The following is a 22538-nucleotide window of genomic DNA, read 5'->3' as shown; positions in this document are numbered from 1 at the left end:
TGCATTAAAGCAAACGAAGAACGGTGAACTGTGGGAATCTTCCAGTTCTGGGTTAAAATCCTGAGCTGAGCTAAGACTACTTCTCAGTTTCTGTCGCAGTAACGCTGCACCCAAAGGCTGTCCTATTTTTTTGTATTGGAAGGGTTTAGCCAGGGCGCATGCGCCACTCAGTGTAGGTCTATGGGAGAGATTGCTGTGCCTGAAAGTAATAGAAAATATGTCACAAAACACTTTAGTCATGGTAAATGTGTGAAATAACCTTTTTGAACTACATCTAACTGCAGATTAAATGCAGCATCTATACTCTGTATGATGTATGGATCGATTTTTTTTTTTTTATATATATATATTTTGTGATTCCTTAGTCTTCTTCCTGTGGGACTGGTGACTCAGCAAAAAAAATGGTGGTGATGTTGAACATCCGTCTCAGTTTTATGGCATTTTGTTAGACTCTGAACCAGCAAATGGCAGCGAGGCGGCAGACAGAAGGCTCTGGAGCAACCAGTGACTCCGCCCCCTAGCCAATCAGTGGCCGACAGTCGCAATGCGGGCACAGGTTGGCACGCTAAAGACCTCAAGGAAGCAGGGACTGATGGGGAAAAACACTAAACCGTGCTGCTGGAAAAGGCAGACAGACTGAACCATACCCACCCCAGTAACGCTGAGTAGTGCTGTTGGAAAAAGTCTAGTAGTTAGCACATCAATCCCTACTGAGGGAAAACAAGACTTTGTTGAAGAAATGAAATAAAGCTTTAAAGAAGAGGTTTGGTTAAACAGTTTGATTTATTGCAGTCATTGTTCCTTTTACATCTAAATACATCTGATCTGACCACACATGACGGAGTCACACACACACACACACACACACACACACACGCACGCGCGCGCGCGCGCACACACACACACACACACACATACACGCACACCTCCTCACATTTGCTGATTCTGCTTTTGTTAGATCAAGTGTGTTGAATACGAGCAGCCCATTCATCCTGTGCCTGCTTTGTGGACAGACAGCCGCATGCTTTTGTTAAGCTGTAATGTCCTCAAATAAAGAGGCTTCCTCCCGTTTAACAGCCCCAGGAGCTCTGTCACTCCACTTCCCATTGTCCCCGATGAGGTCCAGCTTTTACAAGTAGGTGAGAGGCTGTCAAATCAAGGCTGAACCTTGACCTGTTGTGATCATACAGTAATAAAATCTTTGCAGGGACACTGTGGTGTATATAAAAAAAAGCTTATTGAATTGAGATGGATTTTTTAATGGGAAAAGGGTTTTTAGAGTAGTCTAATTCATACAAATCTTTTATCATTTTAAACAATCGTTCATACGGAACTAGTATTTTCAGCCAGTTTGAAGAAGTTATTATGATAAATAAATTCATGAAGCAGGACTGAAGAACTACTTTTGTCTCTGATTTTAAAAGCTTTTATTCAAAAATTGCTCTTGGATCTGAGCATTGCCTTCAGCTGGCTCCAGAAATCTGTGTGGAACCATTAAACGGGGTTATGTGAGTGTTATAGGCCTAACAAGCCCACAGTCTGACCTGAGTTTGTCAGAGCCAATCAGGCTAAGTCAATATCAGTGAGCTGGCTGCTTCACCAGTTGACCTCTTCCTCCCTCTTTCAAGGCGTAAAAGAGGATTGTTATTACAGTAGGGTGATAGGCTTTTATTGGCCTTTATAGCTGAAGCTTTTGTTGGGTCTGTGTCCTGCTAATACCCTCTGGCAGGTCATTTAAACCTGGAGAATGCTTACTTTTTATAAGGCAGCTCACACACCAGTGAGAGACACTCTAGGCAAAGGACATCAATGACTGGCCTTCCATTTGCCCTCCTTCGTTACCTCCTAGTGAGGATCTATGTTTAAAAGAAAACTTTATAGAAAATCAAGCCAAATCTATTTGTTGATTCTGGTGTCACTGAAACGCTGCAGAATGTGAGATTTGGCCATGACCAAATGTTTGCTTTTATGGGTCTTTTAGAACGTGTTCGAGCTTGAGCAGCTCTGTGTGGGTTCTGATGATCATCAGACTTTTCCTGTCATTGTTGGGGCATGCTGGTCACGGTCCTTCTCACCATTAGTGCAGAGCATATTTTCCTTTAGCTTTTACAGAGCTGAGAAGGCGCAGACCAGGTGTGAGGTACCGTTCACGTCGTTGCGGCTATGACAGGGCAATGGGCCGTAAAGCCCACAGGCCATGGATTTATGGGTCATCTGGTGCTCTCTAAGGTCAAAGGTCTAAGATGCATGACTTGTCTAACTTTATATTATTCAACTATCTGAGGCGGGCCTTGAACCTTTTGTTGATCAGGTTCCCGTGTGTGGGGAAAGACAATCCACAATGTCTGTAAATAAGATCTATATTTTAGTTCAGTGTCAAAGTCCCAACACTGCTGCTTAACTTTGTTGATTTTTAGGTTACAAAGTGTTTCATTAAAGCAATCAGTTGTTCTGAAAGGTAATGAACTGTTTTATCTGATCTGCTCAGCGAAAATGACTTGTGAACAACCACGGTTTGGTGAAATATAGTTTATTTCTGCTTAGATTGATAAGCCAACGGCTAGTCATTCGTCAAATTGGGTTACAGATGACAGCACAAGCCATTAATTTGGTACTATTAAAGCTTTCTGTTGAACTTGAGTGGATAAAGTGTGCTGAGGAAATGAGGAAAAACTCTGGAGCCAGGTCAGCTGACCAATTCAGCTTTGCATTTGATGAATCTTCTCCCAGGGGAAGGATTGTGTTGATCCTCCTCGTAAAGACGTGGTAATGAAGCAGGGTGCTGAGTCTTTTTGATCAACACAACAGCCTCACATTTGCTATGGGTGCCTCTCCTGCCTGGCTTTGGCTGGTACACTGAATGGCATTATCTACTCACAATCCCTTTTTACAAGACACACCACGCCTGCAAATCACTGTAATATTACAGCAATGGTGTTATAAACACATCTTGCCAGCATGGCGTTGCACAAATTTTGCTACATTCATTCTGCCTCACTTTGTAGTAATATTGCTGTAACTGTCTGTCCTATAAGCAGCGATTGTATGGAACTACGATTGGGACAATATTACATTTAACTTGTACCAGGTTTTGTAACTTGTGACATGTTTTGTAACTGTGACTTTTGTTTTATTAGCATGTAATTCATGTTTTGTAACATGTAACTTTGGTACGTAACATGAAACTTTTTTTAGTAACTTGCAGAAAAAATCAATGTACAAGTTTCAAATCACGTCGTCTTCCTCCGCTTATCCGGGTCCGGGTCGCGGGGGCAGCATCCCAATTAGGGAGCTCCAGGCCGTCCTCTCCCCGGCCTTGTCCACCAGCTCCTCCGGCAGGACCCTAAGGCGTTCCCGGACCAGATTGGAGATGTAACCTCTCCAACGTGTCCTGGGTCGACCCGGGGGCCTTCTGCCGGCAGGACATGCCCGAAACACCTCCCCGGAGAGGCGTCCAGGAGGCATCCTGACCAGATGCCCAAACCACCTCAACTGGCTCCTTTCGATCCGGAGGAGCAGCGGTTCTACTCCGAGTCCCTCCCGAATGTCCGAGCTCCTCACCCTATCTCTAAGGCTGAGCCCGGCCACCCTACGGAGGAAACTCATTTCGGCCGCTTGTATCCGCGATCTCGTTCTTTCGGTCATTACCCAAAGCTCATGACCATAGGTGAGGATTGGGACGTAGATCGACCGGTAAATCGAGAGCCTGGCTTTCTGGCTCAGCTCCCTCTTCCCCACGACAGATCGGCTCAGCGTCCGCATCACTGCAGACGCCGAACCAATCCGCCTGTCGATCTCCCGATCCCTCCTACCCTCACTCGTGAACAAGACCCCGAGATACTTAAACTCCTCCACTTGAGGTAGGACCTCTCCCCCGACCCGGAGGTGGCAAGCCATGTAATTCATGTTTTGTAACATGTAACTAAATCACAACTTTCAAAACACAAATCTCAGTCTACAGTTACAAAACTCAAGTCGACAAGACAAGACATTTCTAGCTTGCTTCCAACAGGAATTGTCTTGGACAGGAATCCAAGACTCATGATTGGCTGGTCAGACAAAGCCTGTCATTCGTTCTTTGGGAAGGAAGCTCAAATTGGGACTAAATGTTTTGTACTTGTAGACTTGAGGGGTTTTTTTTCTTCGTGTCCTGTCTGGCTGTGAAGCAAACAGAATTGATGTCTGAATGCTGGTAACAAGCCTTACAGATTTACTCTCAGGTGGAGCATCAAAGCATCTGCTTTTAATGTCACGCCTGATACTTAAAACTTTATTGTTATTGTTTTGGAATGCTTTTTAACTCCGACCAGACACGGAGACAGAGGTGAAAGAGAAGGGAAGAGAAGGCGGGGGGTCCAAGAAAATAAACAAGAGTCTGCTTCTAGACCTGCAGAAAGAGAGAAGAAGAAAAAAGGGACACAACAACAATACAAGCTTCGAAGTGATAGCTTCATCAAGCTGTCACTGCGTCAACTTGATGAAGAAATATATAATCAACATTGTTTAACTGAACAATTACACGATAATAAATCACAGTGCATTAAGTGCCAACCATAGCCTTAAGACATGTGTTGAACTTGCCCAAGTCCAAACTTATGAGAGCACCATGTGAGCACCTGTGTGTGTACACACGCTTGTTTATGTAAGGTTTCTCTATAGGAGTGTCCAATAGAGAGTGTGAGGGGCCACAGATCTGCCCCCTAAAGAAGTGCAGGAGACGGAGGGAGCTCCAAGTCCCAGAGATCCAGGAGCTGCCCCAGAGCACAGGAACCCCAGGGAGACTGCAACCAGAAAGGCCCCCGCCCCCCTCGAGAGGCACAGAGGATCGCCCCGGGGGGGCACAACCAGCGGCCGGCAGAGTCCCGGGAGATATCAGCGGCAAGCCCACAGGCCCGCCCGCAGCCTCCTACCCCGTAGCCGGCCGAGCCCAGGACCCAGCTACCCGGGACCCAGGGGCGACCACCCCCGCCGGGGACCCAGCAGAGCCCAGGGACCCAGACCCCACCAGGCAGCCACCAGGATTGGTCAGGCAGATGCCAAAAATCTTAAACTCCCTGGCCTGGGAGCCACAACCCAGGCAGACCAAGACACCACACTCCACATCAGGTGTGGCAGGGGGAGGGTAGACGAAGATCTATATCATCAAAAGAAGTCCCAGGAGAAGGGAGGAGTCAAAGGCCCCACCTGACTTAAGCCCTTTTCAGATTGACATTCCGGAATATGTGTGGACAATTCAGTCCGGTTTTTAACCAGAACTGTGTTTTCAGACACACCACTTTTGTACCGGAACTTTTCCTTTAGGCTGCCTTCACACAGCAGGGAAAAGTTCCAGATGTCGGGTGGGGTTGGGGTGGGGTGGGGGTGGGGGGCTGACATATCAAGCCTGGTTGTAAATCTGGTTATTTGGCTTTGTACAACTCTCAGCAAGTCTGCAAAGAGTTTTATATTATGTTTAGATTGTCACCCAGACGTGTGGCTGAGCTCGTTTCAGTAATGTATGTATTTGGTGGTGGAATAAAGCTGTTGATGGTGTTTTAGTGAAGCAATATGACCCAGCACAGAAATCCACAACAGGATCGGACTTATGTTAAGCATAATTCTGCGCACACGAAGACCTGGATGATGGCGCTCAATGGTTAAAGGAATCACGGAAGCGGTGTGAAGCGCTCCGTCGCGCGTCTAGACGGTACCGTAGGAGGCGAGCTGCCATGGTTTGCCGCATGCTACAGGAGCGAGCTATCTAGGAGCGCACAGCGTCCCCCGGTCCCCTCCTCCTCCCCCTCCTCCCTGTCCGGAACTTGACCTCACCAGTCTGAAGCAGCCACCTTGTCCATAACAAGTCCGGACCTGTTACTAGGGGCATCGTCCGGTTTAATTACGGAAAATGTTATCCGGATGTTTGTATTCAGACACAAAGGTCTTACGGACAAAGTCCGGAACATTTCCATTTTTCATGGCCTGTCTGAAGGGGGCTATATACAATCATACACAAACACAGTCACACACTCCCTCCCTCATGCTCGCACATACACATACAACCAAAGACTTACAAAAATGCACGCCGGACACCCACTCATGCTCCCCATACACACCCTATTCACTCTGGTCCTGGTACTGCTGCACATGGGGTACAACCATTAACGGTTCCCAGAGTTCGACCCTTTCTGCTGGGGTGCTGATGAGCAGGCTCCCCCGCCCAAAGCTGAGCACAGCAACCCACCACCCCAGACCCCAACCGGACGGCCGGATCTCCCTCCTAGCCTCCAGCCCCAGGAAGCCAAGCGACAACATAGATGTGCTAAGACCCCTAGTCTCCCTCTGCCTGCTCCAATATGGTGTTAGTGAGTGTTGATGAGGTGTATTCCATGGCTGTGGTGAGTGGGCAGTGCGGGCATCGTCTGGCCTATGCCAGCTGATGCCACCACACCACCCCACTTGCACCCACCGCCCTCAGTGTCTATGAACAGTTTAAAATTGGAAGTGGGCACCGGCACTTGGGATGAGGATGAGAAATCCCCCTGCCAAATGCCGTTGAATGTGCTCACTCCCAAAGCCCTACGTGTGTGTTAGCATGGAATGTCGTTGGTGGAAGTGTTTAAGGTGCAAAAAACATTGGGGGGCAGGTTGCCACAGGAATGCGGAAATGGGTTCCATACCCGCAGTCCCTGATTTGTCCACCCCCCAAGGTCCTATGTGCATGTTTGTGTGATGATGTGAAGGAGCAGGAGGAGAGATATGTGTGGGGATGGGGAGGAATGGCTGGTTGGGCTTAGCCCTCCAAGGTGCCAGCTCCCCCACTGGCCCCAATAGGCACCTCTGTTGTCAAAATGCCACCGAGAGCATGGAGACCCCAGCCCATCCTGCCAGGGCCCAAAGCAGCAGCATCACAGAGCCTCACGGACCTCCCCCTCCCCTGTGATGGGACAGCAGAGGAGCCAAGGTCTTCCTGAGGCCCCTGAACCCGAGTCAGGCACTGCTGCATGTTCCTGCCTTCTCCCCGGCAGCATACATGTCAGGACCTGACCCCCAAGGCCCCGCTCAGATCCCCCCACGGGGCCGGCCACCCCCACACCCCGAGACCCCAGGCCCCCACCCAGACCCGCCCAGGGGCAATGCAGCTGCCGGAAAGTGACCCATGGCCACCGCCAAGACCTCCAAGAGGCCCCACTCACAACCGCCAGCAGTCCACCCCCCGAGGCAACCCAAGCACCTCCAGAGGGTGGCAACGACCCCCCAGTGCCAGACACCCCCAGTGAACCCACCTCCAGGGAACGTCCAGATACTCCAAACTCAGACCCTCCACCCCCTCACCCACATCATCCCACAGGACAATATCAATGGTCCCCCGTCATCGCTTTGTGATGGAACTGATCAAAGGAGCCCAGAGAGATTGATTAGACGTGGAAGCAGAGACTATATCAAGTGTAATATGATCTAACAAAAGATTTCTAAACTGGTTGATGAAAAGAGTATCTCTATTTTCCAATTCAAGAGGATACTGCATATGGCAGTCAGAACCACGTGAGCCAAAGACATCGTCCAGGTTTCCCAGTAAACAAACAGAGGGGGCGGTTGGGATATGATATTTCAGACACTTTGACAGGTCTTCACATACTCTACCCCAAAATTCCTGGACAGGTGGACAGGACCACAGTGTGTGAATGTAATTGTCAGGAATGTTGTTTGTGCAGTGTGTACATGTGTCAGACGACACAAACCCCATCTTGAACATCCGATGACCTGTATAGTGTACTCTGTGTAGAATTTTGTACTGAATTAATTGTAAATTGGAGTGTCTGATCATTTTAAAAGTTTTTAAACAAGTTTGGGACCAGAAGTTTTGGTCAAAGCTGACTGATAGCTCCACCTCCCATTTTTCCATAGGGATTGCTGTTTTGTCGTCTATATTGGACAGTGGCTAATATACTTTAGACAGTAGTTTGGGGGGTTTGAGATTATAGAAGTCTAATACCCTTGGTGGTGTTTGTAATTCTATTTGATTGAGTTTAAATTTTTGTTTGACTACAGATTTAATTTGGTGATATTCTGAAAAGCTATTCATATCTGTTCCAAATTGGGAGACTATTCTATTAAATGGGATGAAGTCCAATCCTTCATATATGTGTTCCAGGTATAGGATTCCTTTATTTTTCCAGTCCGGAAGGTTCATCATTTTATTATTTTGCAAAATATCAGGATTATTCAAGATAGGTGTGTGTCTGCATGACATTAGTGAAGACTCTGTCATTTTTAGATACTCCCACCTTGCTGTCAGAGAGGTGCTGATACTAATACTTTTGAAGCCTGCATGTTTTCTTATGCCTGCGCTAATAAATGGTAAGTCTGAAAGCTCTATCTTATTGCAAAGTGTCTGTTCTACGTCTAACCAGGACTCATATAGTGGATTATCTTGCAACCATCTTGGTATATATTGCAGCCTGTTGGCTAAGAAATAATAATAAAAATTGGGTAGATCCAGTCCTTCTTTGCCTTTGGTCTTCTGAAGCGTTTTTAAGCTAATTTGTGGAGGTTTATCCTGCCAAAGGAATTTGGTAATTAAGGAGTCCAGAGATCTGAACCAGTCAGCTGGTGGTTTGTATGAGATCATTGAAAATAAGTAATTTATTCTGGGTAAGACCATCATTTTAATTGTAGCAACTCTCCCCATGAGTGATATCGGTAAGGATTTCCATCTTGCAAGATCATCTTCCACTTTCTTTAAAAGTGGGATGTAGTTTAGTTTGGTTAGATCTGCCAACTTGGGAGAGACAATAATTCCCAGGTATGTGATATTCCCTGACTCCAATTGTGTATTAAGTAAATTGACAAAAGAGAAATTAATTGGTATAACTGTGGATTTTAACCAGTTTATAGAGTAATCTGAAACTTTTGAAAAAGAGTTTATCAGTTCTATTGAATGGGAGAGAGAGGATAGAGAATTCCGGAGAAAGAGTAAAGCATCATCTGCATAAAGACTGATCTTATGTTCTATTTTATTACACTTTATCCCTTTAATACCTGTTGTTTGCCTAATTGCTGCTGCTAGTGGTTTGATAAAGTTAGCAAACAGTGAGGGGGAGAGTGGGCATCCCTGCCTGGTCCCCCTCTGAAGACAGAAGCTAGCTGATATTTGGTCGTTTGTCCTGTCTAATTGGTGAACTGTAAAATGTTTGTAGCCAGTTTATGAAGAAGTTCCCAAAACCAAATTTATGTAAATTTGCAAATAAAAACTTCCAGTTAACTCTATCAAAAGCCTTTTCTGCATCTAGAGATAATACACTAGTTTCTATGTTTCTACTGTAAGAGAAATCTATCAAATTAAGTAATCTACGGGAGTTTGTGGATGTCTGTCTACCCTTGATGAAACCAGTTTGGTCAGGGTGTATTATGAAGGGGTTTACCTTCTCTAATCTTTTTGCCAGGGCTTTACAAATTATTTTGAGATCAACATTAATAAGGGAAATTGGGCGATAGCTGGTAGGAAATGCAGGGTCTTTGCCTGGTTTTAACAAGAGACTAATATTGGCTGAATTCATGTTTGGCTGTAATCTGCCACTCTCTTTGATTTCCCTCATCATTCTGAAAAATATTGGAGCCAGAATGATCCAGAATTCTTTGTAGAACTCTGCTGGAAACCCGTGTAGACCTGGAGCTTTCCTATTAGTCGTGGATTTAAGGGCTTTCTGGAGCTCAGCTAATGTTAGTGGTGAGTACAGGACTGTAACTTGGCTGTCTGATAATTTAGGAAGCGTTGTCCTGTCAAGGAACTCATTGATCTTGTTATCTGATGGGTTCATCTGTGGTGAGTACAAAGTTTGGTAAAAGTGTCTGAAAGTGTTGTTTATGCTTTCAGGGTCATATATTCCCGGTTGAGTCTTTAACAGCAGATATGGTAGTTTTCTCTTCGTTTATTTTTAATTGGCTAGCTAAAAATTTACCTGATTTATTACTATGTTCAAAGTTTTCTATCCGCAGTCTTTGTACTAAAAATTGTCTTTTTGTCAATAATTCTGTGAAGTTCTAATTTAGCTTTACGTAATTTGCCCAGTAACTCTTCTTCTGTGGATGCCTCTAAAGACTTAATGATTTCTTCTAACTCCTGAATACGTTTGATTTCTGTTTTTTTCTTATGTGATGAGAAAGAGATTATTTTACCTCTCATCACTGCCTTTCCTGCCTCCCAGAGAATAGATGCTGATGTTCCAGGCAGGTCATTATGTTCTAAATATAAAGCCCACTCCTTTTTAAAAAAAAATTCAATAAAACCTCGTCTTTAAGCAGTGATGTATTAAACCTCCAGTTTTTGCTTGGTGGGATTGTCTTCTTATTTACCAGAGTTAATGAAACCGGAGCATGGTCGCTTACAGCTATGGGGTGTATCTCAGTGTCTGAAATGTCAGCCAACAATGAGCTGCTGACTAGAAAATAATCCAAACGTGAATGAGAGTGATGGACATGTGAAAAAAAGTATACTCTCTACGGTTAGGATGAAGAGATCGCCATGCATCACAAAGCCCATAATCACTCATGTACTGTTTAACTATATTAGTGGATTGCCAATTGCGCTGAGTCCCAGCTGTACTGAGCCTGTCTGTTAAAAGAGTTCATCCAAAAATTAATATTGCCTCCAAGTATAAGTGGAGGGGGGGGCCTGGTGCCTATCTCCAGCGGTCAATGGTCAACCAGACGGGGTACACCCTGGACAGAGAGCCAGTCCATCGCAGGGCAACACAGAGACACAAAGGACAAACAATCATGCACACACACACTCACACCTGACAATTTGGACAGACCAATCAACCTAACAGTCATGTTTTTGGACTGTGGGGAGAAGCCGGAGTACCCGGAGAGAACCCACGCATGCACAGGGAAAACATGCTAACTCCATGCAGAAAGATCCCAGGCCGGGAAGCGAACCCAGGACCTTCTTGCTACAAGGCAACAGCTCTAACCGGTGATGAACAGGTGATCTCATCATCTAGGATAGGGATTTAGCAGCTGTTTAATCCTGACATGCTCAGACCCAGTGAATTCTGATAAGAATAATAAATGTCTGACCTGATGTTGGGCTAATACAGCCAGTCTGTCACTCCTCGCTCCTTGTAAAGTTTATTGTCCACATAAAGCTTATCCACCGAGATGACAGCCCTCTTCCCACCCTGGATATTTTTTTTTGCGCAGCGGAAAGAGTACGCTGCGCAGATCCAGAATTTCCTTAGGGAACTGGTCATTTACGCTGAAGTCTTTTCCTTTGAGCTGTCTTCCGTGACAAGATCCTTCTGTTTAAAATGTTCAAATTTAGCCACGATGGGACGAGGTCTTCTGCTGTCCACTCTTTTAGCTCCAAGGCGATGTACCCGGTGAAAGGTGATGTTTTTTACCGTTTCTTCAGGTATCTTCATTTGGGTCTGGAGAAAGTTTTTTATTGTATGCTCGCAGTTCTCCGCCCCTCCCTCCTGCTCCAGCAGGCCTGCGAACACCAAATTATTCCTCATGCTACGGGCATGAAGGTCCAAAACTGTCTCCTTCAGAATCTTGTTGTCCTGGGTGATCCGCGTCATTCCCTCTTCCAGGGAAGAAACGGACTCCCGCAGAGACGTGTTCTCAGCAGCGAGCTGCTCAACCTGCTCCTGGCTGAACTCCAAAGATGTTCAGAGGTTCTGAGACTCCTGGTGTAGAACCTCAAGCAGATGAAGTCGCCCCTCAAATCCCAGAAGCCGTTTATCTATAGAATCTAATAATTCTAATATGTCCTTATGGGGAGATGAGGCCTCAGGCGCGTCCTGAGGATGGCTCCTCTTGGTCCTAGGTGTTTCGGTCTCAGCTGCTGATTTCTTCGGACCCATAACGAAAAACTCAAAAACTCCGTCAATATAGTTTTGTAAACTTTCTAAATTTTCTCCACTTACCTCCAGGTTGAGTGAGTTATACGTTCCAGATTATTTTTTGCGTTGTCAGTAGATAAATTAGACGAAAATGCATCTTATTTGTTTGTGGATGTTTGTTAACGAGCTGTCATCAGCTTCAAACGCTGCCGTGTATCCGGTGATCGGCCGACAGCGCATGCTCAGCTCAGCCCCACAGCCACCATAGCCTAGTAGACTTGAGTTTTGTAACTGTAGACTGAAATGTGTGTTTTGAGAGTTGTGATTTGAAACTTGTACATTGATTGTTTTCTGCAAGTTACAAAATGGAAGTTACGCGTTACAAAACAAGAATTACATGCTACAAAACAAAAGTTACAGTTACAAAACATGTTACAGGTTACAAAGCTTGGTACAAGTTACATGTAATATTGTCCCAATGCTAGTTCCATAGTATTGCACCTTTGCACAACAGAGGGAGGTCATCATGATCACATGGGGAGTTACTGCTGAGCTCTGGCCAGTAATTATATTGAAAGTGAAAGTGAATATGGACAGTAAGCTTTGCTTATGTTAAGAGAACCAGCAAACTGGAGCAATGCAGCACTCCCGGAACTCCTCTCCATTAGAGCTGGAGCTCAGATCACCAGAGACTGCATAGGGACAGTGGAGGACAGACACCTTTAGGAGTGGCTTTTAAAAAAACGTAATGAGTGCGGCTTTGATCACAATAAATAGAAAGTTATGTCCAAGATAAGCGGATGTCAGCAGCAGCACAGAGACTGCCCCATACCCTCTTTATGCCGCCATCGCCCAATCTCTTGTAAAAAGGACACAATCATTTGTTGCGACCACTTATAAACGACTTAAAGCTCCCTGATGCCGCCACAGCGTTGCAGCAAATTGTAAAAACAGCTATAGATGCACTTCAACGGTGTACTTTGTAAATGCACACCTGTCCGTTCTTCTATTCAAAGCTCAAATATAAAATAATTTTAATGGTGGTACCTTCAAATATGGGCTGTGGCTAATTTAAACATAAATGATAGTGAACGAGAATCATCCTCAATATAATATTCTGATTTGTTTAGAAGCTAGCAGCTATTCACTACCAGTTTGTCACAAACTCAAAGATGGACAAAAATTATTTTAGAGGGTTATTCTGATTTAGTCATTTGCTTGCAAGACATGTATGTGAGTTGTGGTTATTCGATTACCTTGCAAGATAAAAATTGTCAAGAATTTTTATTTAAAGATGCTTCTAGGGCTGTTTTCTTCTTTCTATACAATTACTATGTATGGAGCACAATTAGTGTGCTTGGTTGACTCTCCTGACCTGCAGTCACTGAGCTTACCTGTATGAACTTACGAAAACCTAGCAAGAAGAGACATTTCCGTGGCATGTTTCCTTAGTCTAATTGTAAAAATAAACACGTTTCTACCCTTGCAATAAAGTCACAAGGTCTGTTTGACTCCACAACTTGGACAGCACCTTCATTGAGAAGCAGGCAGAAGGATAATACTATCTCTATTTTACCTTAGGATTCCTCAATAAAAGTCTTAATTTAGATTATTTAGTGTTTTGACGGCTCGAGGACCAGAAAGAGATCAGCCGAGGGCTGCTTCTGTCCCAAATGCCCGGGCGGTCCTAGGGTTTCTATAGAAAAATCCCTCCCGGTGTACAGAGTCGGGACAAAAAAACAGTGAACGTGAAGGTGATTTTCAAATCCATGACTTGCCCAGTGACAGCTTGTTGACCACTCTCGAGACCAAAGTCAGCCTCCACCAGTCTTCAAGCACTGCTTCAAAACCTATGCCTCCCATTTGCGATCCACCAGTGAAAATACACCCAGGGAGTGAGATGAAAACCCAGGGACGAGATTAGCAGTAGCAGCAGTGGCTACTTGCAAGAACATGTGGACCACTGATTTTTGGAGTTTGGTTTGGAGTTTAATAATTGAAGAGTTAACACTGGCACTTTTCTCTCTTTTCATCGTTGTAGTCATGGGTATCCATTGGCTTTCAAGTTTACTAGTGATGTTATCATGTCCTGCTAAAGCGAGACATATAATGTGGTTTGGCTCTCTGAAATCTTGGACTGCACAGGGTGCAGCTTCCTTTAAGTTCATGAACAGCACCGCTATTGCACCCTCAAAAAATAAAAAGAGACCAGAAGACATCTAGTGGCAGACACGGAGCAGCTAAATCAGGGGTCCTCAATTGTAATGGTCCAAGGGCCACTCAAAAAAAAAAAAACAGAGGCAAGAGGTCCGTTTCAGCGCGTGTGCATCCGTCCCTGACACAGAAGCATAAACTAGGCTTAAGGCTGCATGTTTCCCATGTTCTCTAGCTGAAGCTCTCACAGTAATTAGCTGTATTTAGTTCAACATAACCTGTTAACTTTGTACAGAAATTCCACATAGGAGCTTAAATTACATCAAATACAGTTAAAAAACAACAGTTCAGTCAGGCCTTGACATCATATTCACCAAATTACACAGCTGCTAAGATGATTATAAAGAAAGCAGTTCTGACTGCTCTGAGCAGATTCTTCGCTTCCAAAGGGAAAAGTTCTCCTCGTTTTCACGTTGCTAACTGAGTCTACAGTGAAACCTTGATGAGAAAACAAAAATGGCTTCCACTTTTTAAGGAGATATTTATGTGCCCTGTAAACATGTTCCTTTTGGGTAGAAGTAACTTTAAAACGGCAACTAAACAATCATTAAAAGCAGAATTTGCCCCAAACTGCTCACCTTTGTGTTAACCCTCTCAGGTTCAAAATAATAATTATTTTTGATGAAAACACGAACAACTAAGTACTTCAGGGCTACTTCTGGGTTAAAAAAATGCTCATGAAATACGTATGTGGCGTAACCAGGTAGGTTTTAACGTTGCAAATCTCCCAACGCCTGCCTTCAGAGTGTTAAAGGAGTGAAAGGGGAAAAAATGTTCTGGCATTCCTGTAGGGGTGAAGGAGAGGCCGGGGTCAACGGCATCCCTCCTGAGGAGTTATAGGCTCTTCGTATCTATACAGAGAGGATTTTAGTGCAGCTTGCTTGCTGCCATTTCATAATACAGTTTTTTGACAGCTGACAGGACAGATGATTTTATCTGGTTTTATTGAGTCAGCAAACTCCTGGGGACATTCCAGCACAGGATAAATGAAAGACAAATCATGGGATAAACCAAAAACCAACTCTAGTATTCCCTTGTGAAAGGGAGGAGGGGGTTTATGAAGAATGCCATGTGAAAGCAGTTGTGGATACGAAGTGGTTCCTGCGGTAAAATGAGCCCTGCCATCACCGATGTGCTACTTTAAAGCCCAGATCCTGACACTGTCTGCCGGTGGTTCTAATTTGCGAGCATGTGTTTGAAGTATGAGAGGAGGAGTCACGAACGAGGAGACGCCTCATTCTGCCGTCCGCTCCGTGACTGGCTGCTCTGACGTTAAAGGGGCCGGGCTGAGGGTTAAGAAGGTTGGAGGGGGTGAGCAAGAAGGAGGCAAGGGTGGGATCTGGTTGGGGTTTTCATGTACACACACACACACACACCTCTGAAACACTCTCCCATGTACTCAGACATCACTGGAACCTCTCACTGACTTAGCCCTGATATGGGATGTGCTGACATCTCTGGTGCAGACGGCTGGCTGCTCGTGTCCTGGTCTCAGAACTCACTGGATCTTTTATGGATATGGGCCCAAGAGGCTGGAAAGGAATCTAGGGCTGGATAGAGTGGTGATGGGATCTTTATCCTGCTTACCTTTGTAGAGTCAGCCTACCTAGAGGTAAGAACAGCAGGCAACCTTTGGAAGTTTAATTTCACTAATAAACTAACAACTTGGCAAAATCACTGCATTGTGACTAATCCTTTCATAACTTTTGTGATCAGACCCGTTTCCTGGAGTTTGGTGACTTTGTGACTTTCAAAGTGGGAGCAATTTCTCATCTTTGCTGAAGTTCTTATGAAGCATCATCCTCTAAAAAGTTCATTTTTATGAGTTTGTCATCTAACGGCTGTGATTTGATGACTCAGTGACAGAAGTAGTTGTGAGTGGAGCGTGGTTGGTGTATTTAAACGATCCTGCCAATGCAGATCTACGCTGGGGGCATCACACTCATCCATTTGGTCTCGTGAAAACGCTCATCTGGCCATGAAAGTAGGCCAGAGTCCTTGGTGTAAAATGGCATTTTAAGGATAAAGACAGTGATCTTGAATGTTGTCTTTCTGTTCTGCGTGTTATGAGGCTCAGTTGCTTTACTCCTGTGGAGGAAATAAAAATCATTCATTTAAAAGTTTAACAGGAGAGGCTTTGGTTCACACACGGATGTAACTGTAGTGAATCTGCTCCTGCCCTCATCATATGTTGAATGTATTTAATAAGATACACACTATTTTAGTAGAATAAAATACCCTCTTAAAAAGTGGCAGTGGGTTAGGGTTACACAGTAGATAATATAGTGTTTTTCTCTATAGCCAGTGGTGCAATGTGGAGCAAGCCGAGGCCAAGTTAAACATGCTGGGTTGGTCCAAACTGACAGAGAGCACTGTGTTAGGTTGTGTGCTTGTCCATCACCCACTACCTAGAGGAATAGAGACAGTAATTCATACCAGAAGCTGGCCATTTTTCCTGTAAGCTCTCAAAAGTGTTGTAAACCCAAGTCTCTTACGTCTGAGTCTTCTTGGTTTGACTCTGATTTAAGAATTGTTGAGTCCAGTTTATAAAATGCCAGTGTTCTCTGTGTTTAATATTCACTTGCAGTATCCTTTGAAAGTTTGTGCACCACTGAGTGACAAATGACAGGGTAGTTAGCAGCGTTGTCACACAGCACAGCCAGACACTGGCCTCTAAACGGCCAAGAAGGTCACTGTTTTTCTTCTCCCTCAGTTAGGCTGTCCCCTTCTCTGCCAGTCTTTGAGAATCACCTAAAAACACACCTCCTCCGCTTGGCGTTTCCAGAACATGTTTGATTATGGCCCTCTATTATGTTGAATCCATTCCACAGTTTTCATTGGTACACTCAATCCATCCACTCAATCCAATTGTGTTTCACACATTTGTATTTTACCGGAATGTGTCATCTATCTTGTTATTTCCATTTTGTATTTTGTAATTTGTATTTTGTAATTTGAATTTCTTTTATTGTTGATTTATTCAGTATAATTACTTACAACTGTACCATGTTCAGCGCTTTGGGCTTCCTGACAGGGTTGCGGAAGGCGCTTTATAAATAAAGCTTTGATTGATTGATTGATTGATTCTCCAATGAATCCCGTTTGCACCCACTCATTCAGAAAGAGCCTGTCAGAGTAAACTCGTTAGGAATATAAGCGTCATTGTCCATGTTTTCAATCAAACACATGCATCCTTTCAGTCTCACAAAGCTTGGTGTCGGATCTGTCGACTGAAATCGTTCAAAGCAAGGATGTATGTTCAAGTTTTCATCCCTCACCTAACCTGATTTGAACTTCCTCTTCTTTTGTGGAGCAATAAATTAACATTTTCATTCATGTTAGGACACCCTGTTTGAGCTTTGGTCTGATTGCACCCTCCCACACTGCCCTCCAGCCCTCTGTGGGCAGATCAGTCACATATGCAGGCCTGCAGCTTCCACAGCCATGTTAACAAGCTCCTCTACAAAAGAGTGAGGGACTGTTAAACATTCAGGACTGCAGGGGGCTGGAACGTGTGGGAGGAGGGCAGGAATGGTGGGACAGAGACTGAGAAGGGGGATTTAAAAAGTAATTTTACAAACCATGGATCTCTTGTTTGGAGCAAGACTGATGAGTTGGTGAAAACAAATTAGCTGGAGCAGTGCCTTTGTTGGTCATGCTGTAAAGGGAAAGGAAATTATCTGCTGGACATCTTAAAGAAAAATCAGCATTCCACCAGATGTGGTCATATGAGCAAGAAGCTTTACTTCTAAATGAGCCATGTTTACCCGCCAGGGGCTAACGCTCAAGCCTGCCATTCCTGTTATTCAAGTTTGGCTGTGCAGCATCTTTCATAGAACATGTTTTATATGAACCTGAGTATACTTAACCATCTCCCCCACGTGAAACCCAATCTGCCCTCAAACGCCACATTTTTGCAGGTTATTTTGGACTCATTTTTCAAGTCAATACTGGAATGAACGTCTAATTTCTTGGCCTGTGCTCTTGGCTGAAGGCATTTTATCGCAGTTTGGAGGATTTTACTGTCACGTATCTGGAGTCAACGTGGCAAACTTTCAGTTCAAGAGAGACACATTTAAAAATAACAGGCTAAGCACACTGCTGATTGAAGCAGCCTCTTGTGGATCCTCTCACAAGTGTGCCATTGTTGAGAACATCAGAGGCAGTTTATTTCAACATGTCAGGCCTACATCTACCTGAGCTGCAAGGACATGAGTGAAGCCACGACAAATGTTATCCATCCCGTTGCTGGTCAGATTGTTGCAAATCCACGGGAGTGCACTTGCCCTTGAACAATATGACTTTCAACTGCAGAATAACCCGTTTTAAAACTGCAAAACTTGTGTCCATTCCCTGGAAATGAAAGAATCCAAGCACATATGTGTGAGTCTAATTGAGAGCGTTGATTTTTGGCTCTTTGAATGTGTTGAAAGGCTGCTCTGCTCTGTGTCTGGTTTTCTCAGCTGTCTCTCCCTTTGGCCTTCTGCGCCTTTACCAGCCATGGGGGGTGGATGCTTGAAGGGGGGTGGGGGAGGGGAGGGGGGAAGAACCAGGCTGCTGGACTCTCATTTGATCTCAGCTGGAGTCCTCGGCTTGTGAGAAGTGACCACAACTGGATACACGTTTGTCATCTCCATGGTCCTTAAAAGCCTGACAGTTAATCATCATTAAGATTAAATGGTAGTGTTACTGCAGTGATCTGGTTTAGAAATGTACTAACTAGTTTAGTTTGAATGTAAATTTGTCTTTTTTAAGTTTTATATAAAGCTGTTTAATGGAATTGTAGCTGGACATTCTGCATATTTCCCCGTTTGTTTTCCTTTGATGCTCGAGCTTTCGTTAAATCCTAAATTGAAATGAGAGCTGTTCGGTGTTTGACTTTTAATAAGCTGACAGCGTTTACACTAATTATCAAACAACTGCTGGGTTAGGCTTCCAACCTTTCCACACCTCAACATTAGATGAGTTGGATGCTGTTGGGCAAAATTTCCCACCATGATAGAATCCTGAGGAAATCTTGGTTGTGTGTTTTCATTAGCAACCGTTCAGTGTGACAGACTCGATGATGGCCGAAACCAAAAATAACTTACTGCAAATTTCAGCAGCATCAGGAACTTTCTGGCAAACAAAATCCTACGTCTGCAACATGTGGATTCTTTGACATCGATGAGAAACGGTAGTTGCCACACACGTAGGTCACCACCATTCCAGCCTTTGATCTTCCAGCCCAAGTTGTTTGCCTGTTGGTGCATTGTCAGTATCAGTCACCCCCAACCCTCTCTTTCCTCACCACTTCACCTGTCTGGCATGGCTTTGTTCAACTCAAAGATAAGCAGAGCGATGAGACGCTCACGGCAGCAGGTTAGAAAACAAACAAGCCAAGGAAAAAAGAGAGATGAATGGAAAAAAGCTGGTTTGCGAACATTCCCCATATGGTGAGCCTGTCTTCAAACCGGCCCTGTGTTGACACAAGCCAGCATCAGATCTCATGAGGTGGCCCCCCTCTTGGGACAGAGGGGATAGCATCTCAGTAATGTGGACCTACTGCACAAACCAATGTGAAACTGCTTGTTCTTGTCATGGACTTTACATTGTGATGTTTGGGGATGTTCCAAATGGGCTCTTCATCCACATAAGCCACATGAGAAGGTGACATGTTAAGCTGCCACACAGTAACAGTGAAACGATGCGCTTTACTTTATGAGTGTCTTTATGACGTAAGACTTGTCTAGAAGGGAGCCAAGAAAAGCACACACAGATGCACCGAGCCTCATGAAAGAGGTGATTCAGCTTCTCGACAATCCCTTGAAAATATTTTTCTTATCATTTCTTTCCAATTTCTTCTTCTCTCCTTGTCTGTTTAGTAAAAAGAGAGTCCAGTGAGCCTGATGAGTGCAGCAGGGCCAGCAACTGGCTTCCAGCGTCACCAACGGGACTTCGTGATGGAGCAGAAGGTCAGCAAGCTAACCTCTGGCTTTCAGCGCAGCTCCACATCGGATGATGACTCAGGCTGCGTGCTGGAAGAGTACGCCTGGGTACCGCCCGGCCTACGACCTGAACAGGTAAGGAGAATGTTGCCGATAAGGCACGACTGGTTTTGCCCGCTTTGGTTTGGACCTTGTTGAGTAAAACAGGCCTTGAGAATGAAAACATTTGCTGCAGTATCACCGTTTCTCCACTTCACAAATCATTTAATCTCCAGATCACCACAGTGACTGATGGTGTATTCCCCTGAAAGAGAGTAAAAACAGCCGTGACCTGATTCTAACTCCCTCATAGCCCATTTGCATGGCCCAGATAAATGGCATTCAGCACATTTATGAATAACACACCAAGTCTTATGAAAACAGCACCTATGGGATGGAGAACATATTTCCTACTGCTGATTTTTATGAGGTCTACTTGTCAGGCTCTTGAACTTTTATGTGTGTATCGCAGTATTACAGTCTCTTTGTGATTAACAGAAATTGGCGTGGTCGGAGGGGGTCAGGAAGGTTGTTTTAAACTGATGTTTGTGTCCGCAGGGCAGTCCCAAAGTCACTGCAGTTTTCCTTTTCTTCTCCTGCTTCCAGCTTTTCTCCACCCCGTTAAACACCACACATGGAAGCAATGAGTGGGCGATGGGACCTGAGAAAGCAGAAAAAAGCTTTAACATGTATGGCCTTTTGTTGGTGGAAATGCAAAGGTCAAATGTAATGTCTTTACTGCAGCCAATTCTCTAAATGGGCTGTGCATTAGGGGTCATCATTACAGTGTAGGAGCAGATAGGTGATGGCTGGCTGTTCCCTGGGCCCTAAGGAGCTAGATGAGGGGTAATAGCAGCATAAGGATGTGCATAATTTACGGGTGTTGGGTTGATTGTGGGGGTAAACTGCCCCCTTTGCCCCCCAGGTGCCCCAAACTGCAGGGAGTCTAACAACGCTAGGCAGGCTCATCCTACTTCTTTATCTGACTGAGTGTAATTGGCCCTACCTCATAAAGTTCAGATTTCAGCGACCAGCCCCCAGGGTGAGGATCCCATCATAACGAGCTGCTTTGTCCTGTCCCTATACGACAAGCTTATGACTGACAAATACAACTGTTAAACTGATGTGACCTGTTGACCTGGTTTGAGTGCTTTAGAGTAGATTTATGAGGAGAATCATTGCTTATCATGAAATACCAATGGGCTGTCCTCTGAAATAGGTCTAGTTAACTAAATCTGATATCTCAAAGTCAGGTTACCACGGATCTCACACGCAGCTGTCACAGATTGGGCTTTCTCTTAAAGTTATGGGTTGGATCACGTGGAAAAAAGTTACATTGCTGCAAATAAACTAATAAAAACTGGGTATAAATGTAGTTTTAAAAATCTTCCCTTTAGATATGTATTTTCGGTTGATATTAAAAATGTTTGCTTGAAAAGTTGAAGGCATTTTTACGAATGAATGGGCAGTATTTAGATTTGTAATAATTAACTGGCAAATCTTTGGGATTAAAATGTCCAAAACAACAACTTTTGTGTTGCAAACGTTGACAGCCTGTAACGTGCACCTAAAAACACTCACTCGTACAAAATGACAACATCTATCCAGCCAATAGCATTTCTTACTTTTAACTCACTCTTTTGAGTTTGCGTGCTGCTTTGGTTTAGCAGGGACTGATCTGTAAAACAATTGAATGTTTTCACATTTTTGAGAGGAAAGGCTAAACATGCCGTATTGTTCCCATTGTTGAAAGGTCATGGATGATTAACATCATGTATTTGAATGGATTTCTTTGCTATGATTTGGTCCAGGTCCAGCTGTATTTCTCTTGCCTGCCTGAGGAGAAGATCCCTTATGTCAACAGTCCAGGAGAGAAGTTCAGAATCAAGCAGCTCCTCTACCAACTGCCGCCACATGACAACGAGGTGAGAACATGTCAACCAATTCAGCCATAATACAACTTCCCTCATTTACACAACAGCTGCCTGTTGTTTGAGTAGCTGCATCAAATCCCGTGTTAAACCGTCTCCGTATCATCAAATGAGTGTGAGGCCCTTGGCATCTGTGTTGACAACCCACCAGGGGATTTTTGTTCCACTGTCTTGAAGACGTGTAGTGTGGGCACAATGCGACTTTTGACTTGATGATTTTATGATGTTTGCCAGAAGCCCCCACCAGCAGGATTCCTGTCATAGCAGTGTTTTTTTATGAGGCCTGCTCAGCAGGAGGGAGGGATACAGCTTGAAAGAGACTTTATGTGATGCCACCACCAACACAGTGGCACCAAAGTTCGACTTGGCTGTCTCTCTGCCTTTGTCCTCCTTCCTCTTGGCTTCACTCTAAAGACAGGTCCTGTGTAAACGTCTGCTTTGCCTCTTGTTAAGGCTTTGGGAAACATCAAAAAGGACAGTTATAAAGATGAGCTGCTCAGCCAGGGACTGTGGGAGGAGATCTGTTGTTGGGTCTAGGAAAGGTGAACTGGGGTCAAAGTTGTCTTTTTTCAGGGCGACGGTGGCTTTAGGGTTTAGGAGTT

The 22538-nt window shown here is 44.6% G+C and overlaps 1 protein-coding gene across 2 annotated transcripts in view; it reads left to right on the top strand.

Moving 5' to 3' along the window:
- prickle1a (prickle homolog 1a) overlaps positions 1 to 22538 on the top strand; it is a 41989-nt gene that overhangs the window by 14229 nt on the left and 5222 nt on the right. Inside the window, exons 1-3 of one of the 2 annotated variants that reach the window (XM_015940637.3) lie at positions 15428 to 15651; positions 19904 to 20101; positions 21817 to 21930. In XM_015940637.3, coding sequence (XP_015796123.1) covers positions 19928 to 20101; positions 21817 to 21930 — 288 coding nt within the window. In that variant the 5' untranslated portion in view covers positions 15428 to 15651; positions 19904 to 19927. Of the gene's footprint in view, positions 1 to 15427; positions 15652 to 19903; positions 20102 to 21816; positions 21931 to 22538 lie in introns of those variants that run through there. The other variant, XM_054732873.2, reaches the window with a different exon arrangement.

Source organism: Nothobranchius furzeri, chromosome 4 (assembly GCF_043380555.1).
Source record: "Nothobranchius furzeri strain GRZ-AD chromosome 4, NfurGRZ-RIMD1, whole genome shotgun sequence".
In the NCBI taxonomy this organism is placed as follows: Eukaryota; Metazoa; Chordata; class Actinopteri; order Cyprinodontiformes; family Nothobranchiidae; genus Nothobranchius; species Nothobranchius furzeri.
The sequence above is the reverse complement of the archived record's forward strand: the minus strand, read 5'-3'. Positions and strand labels throughout refer to the sequence as shown.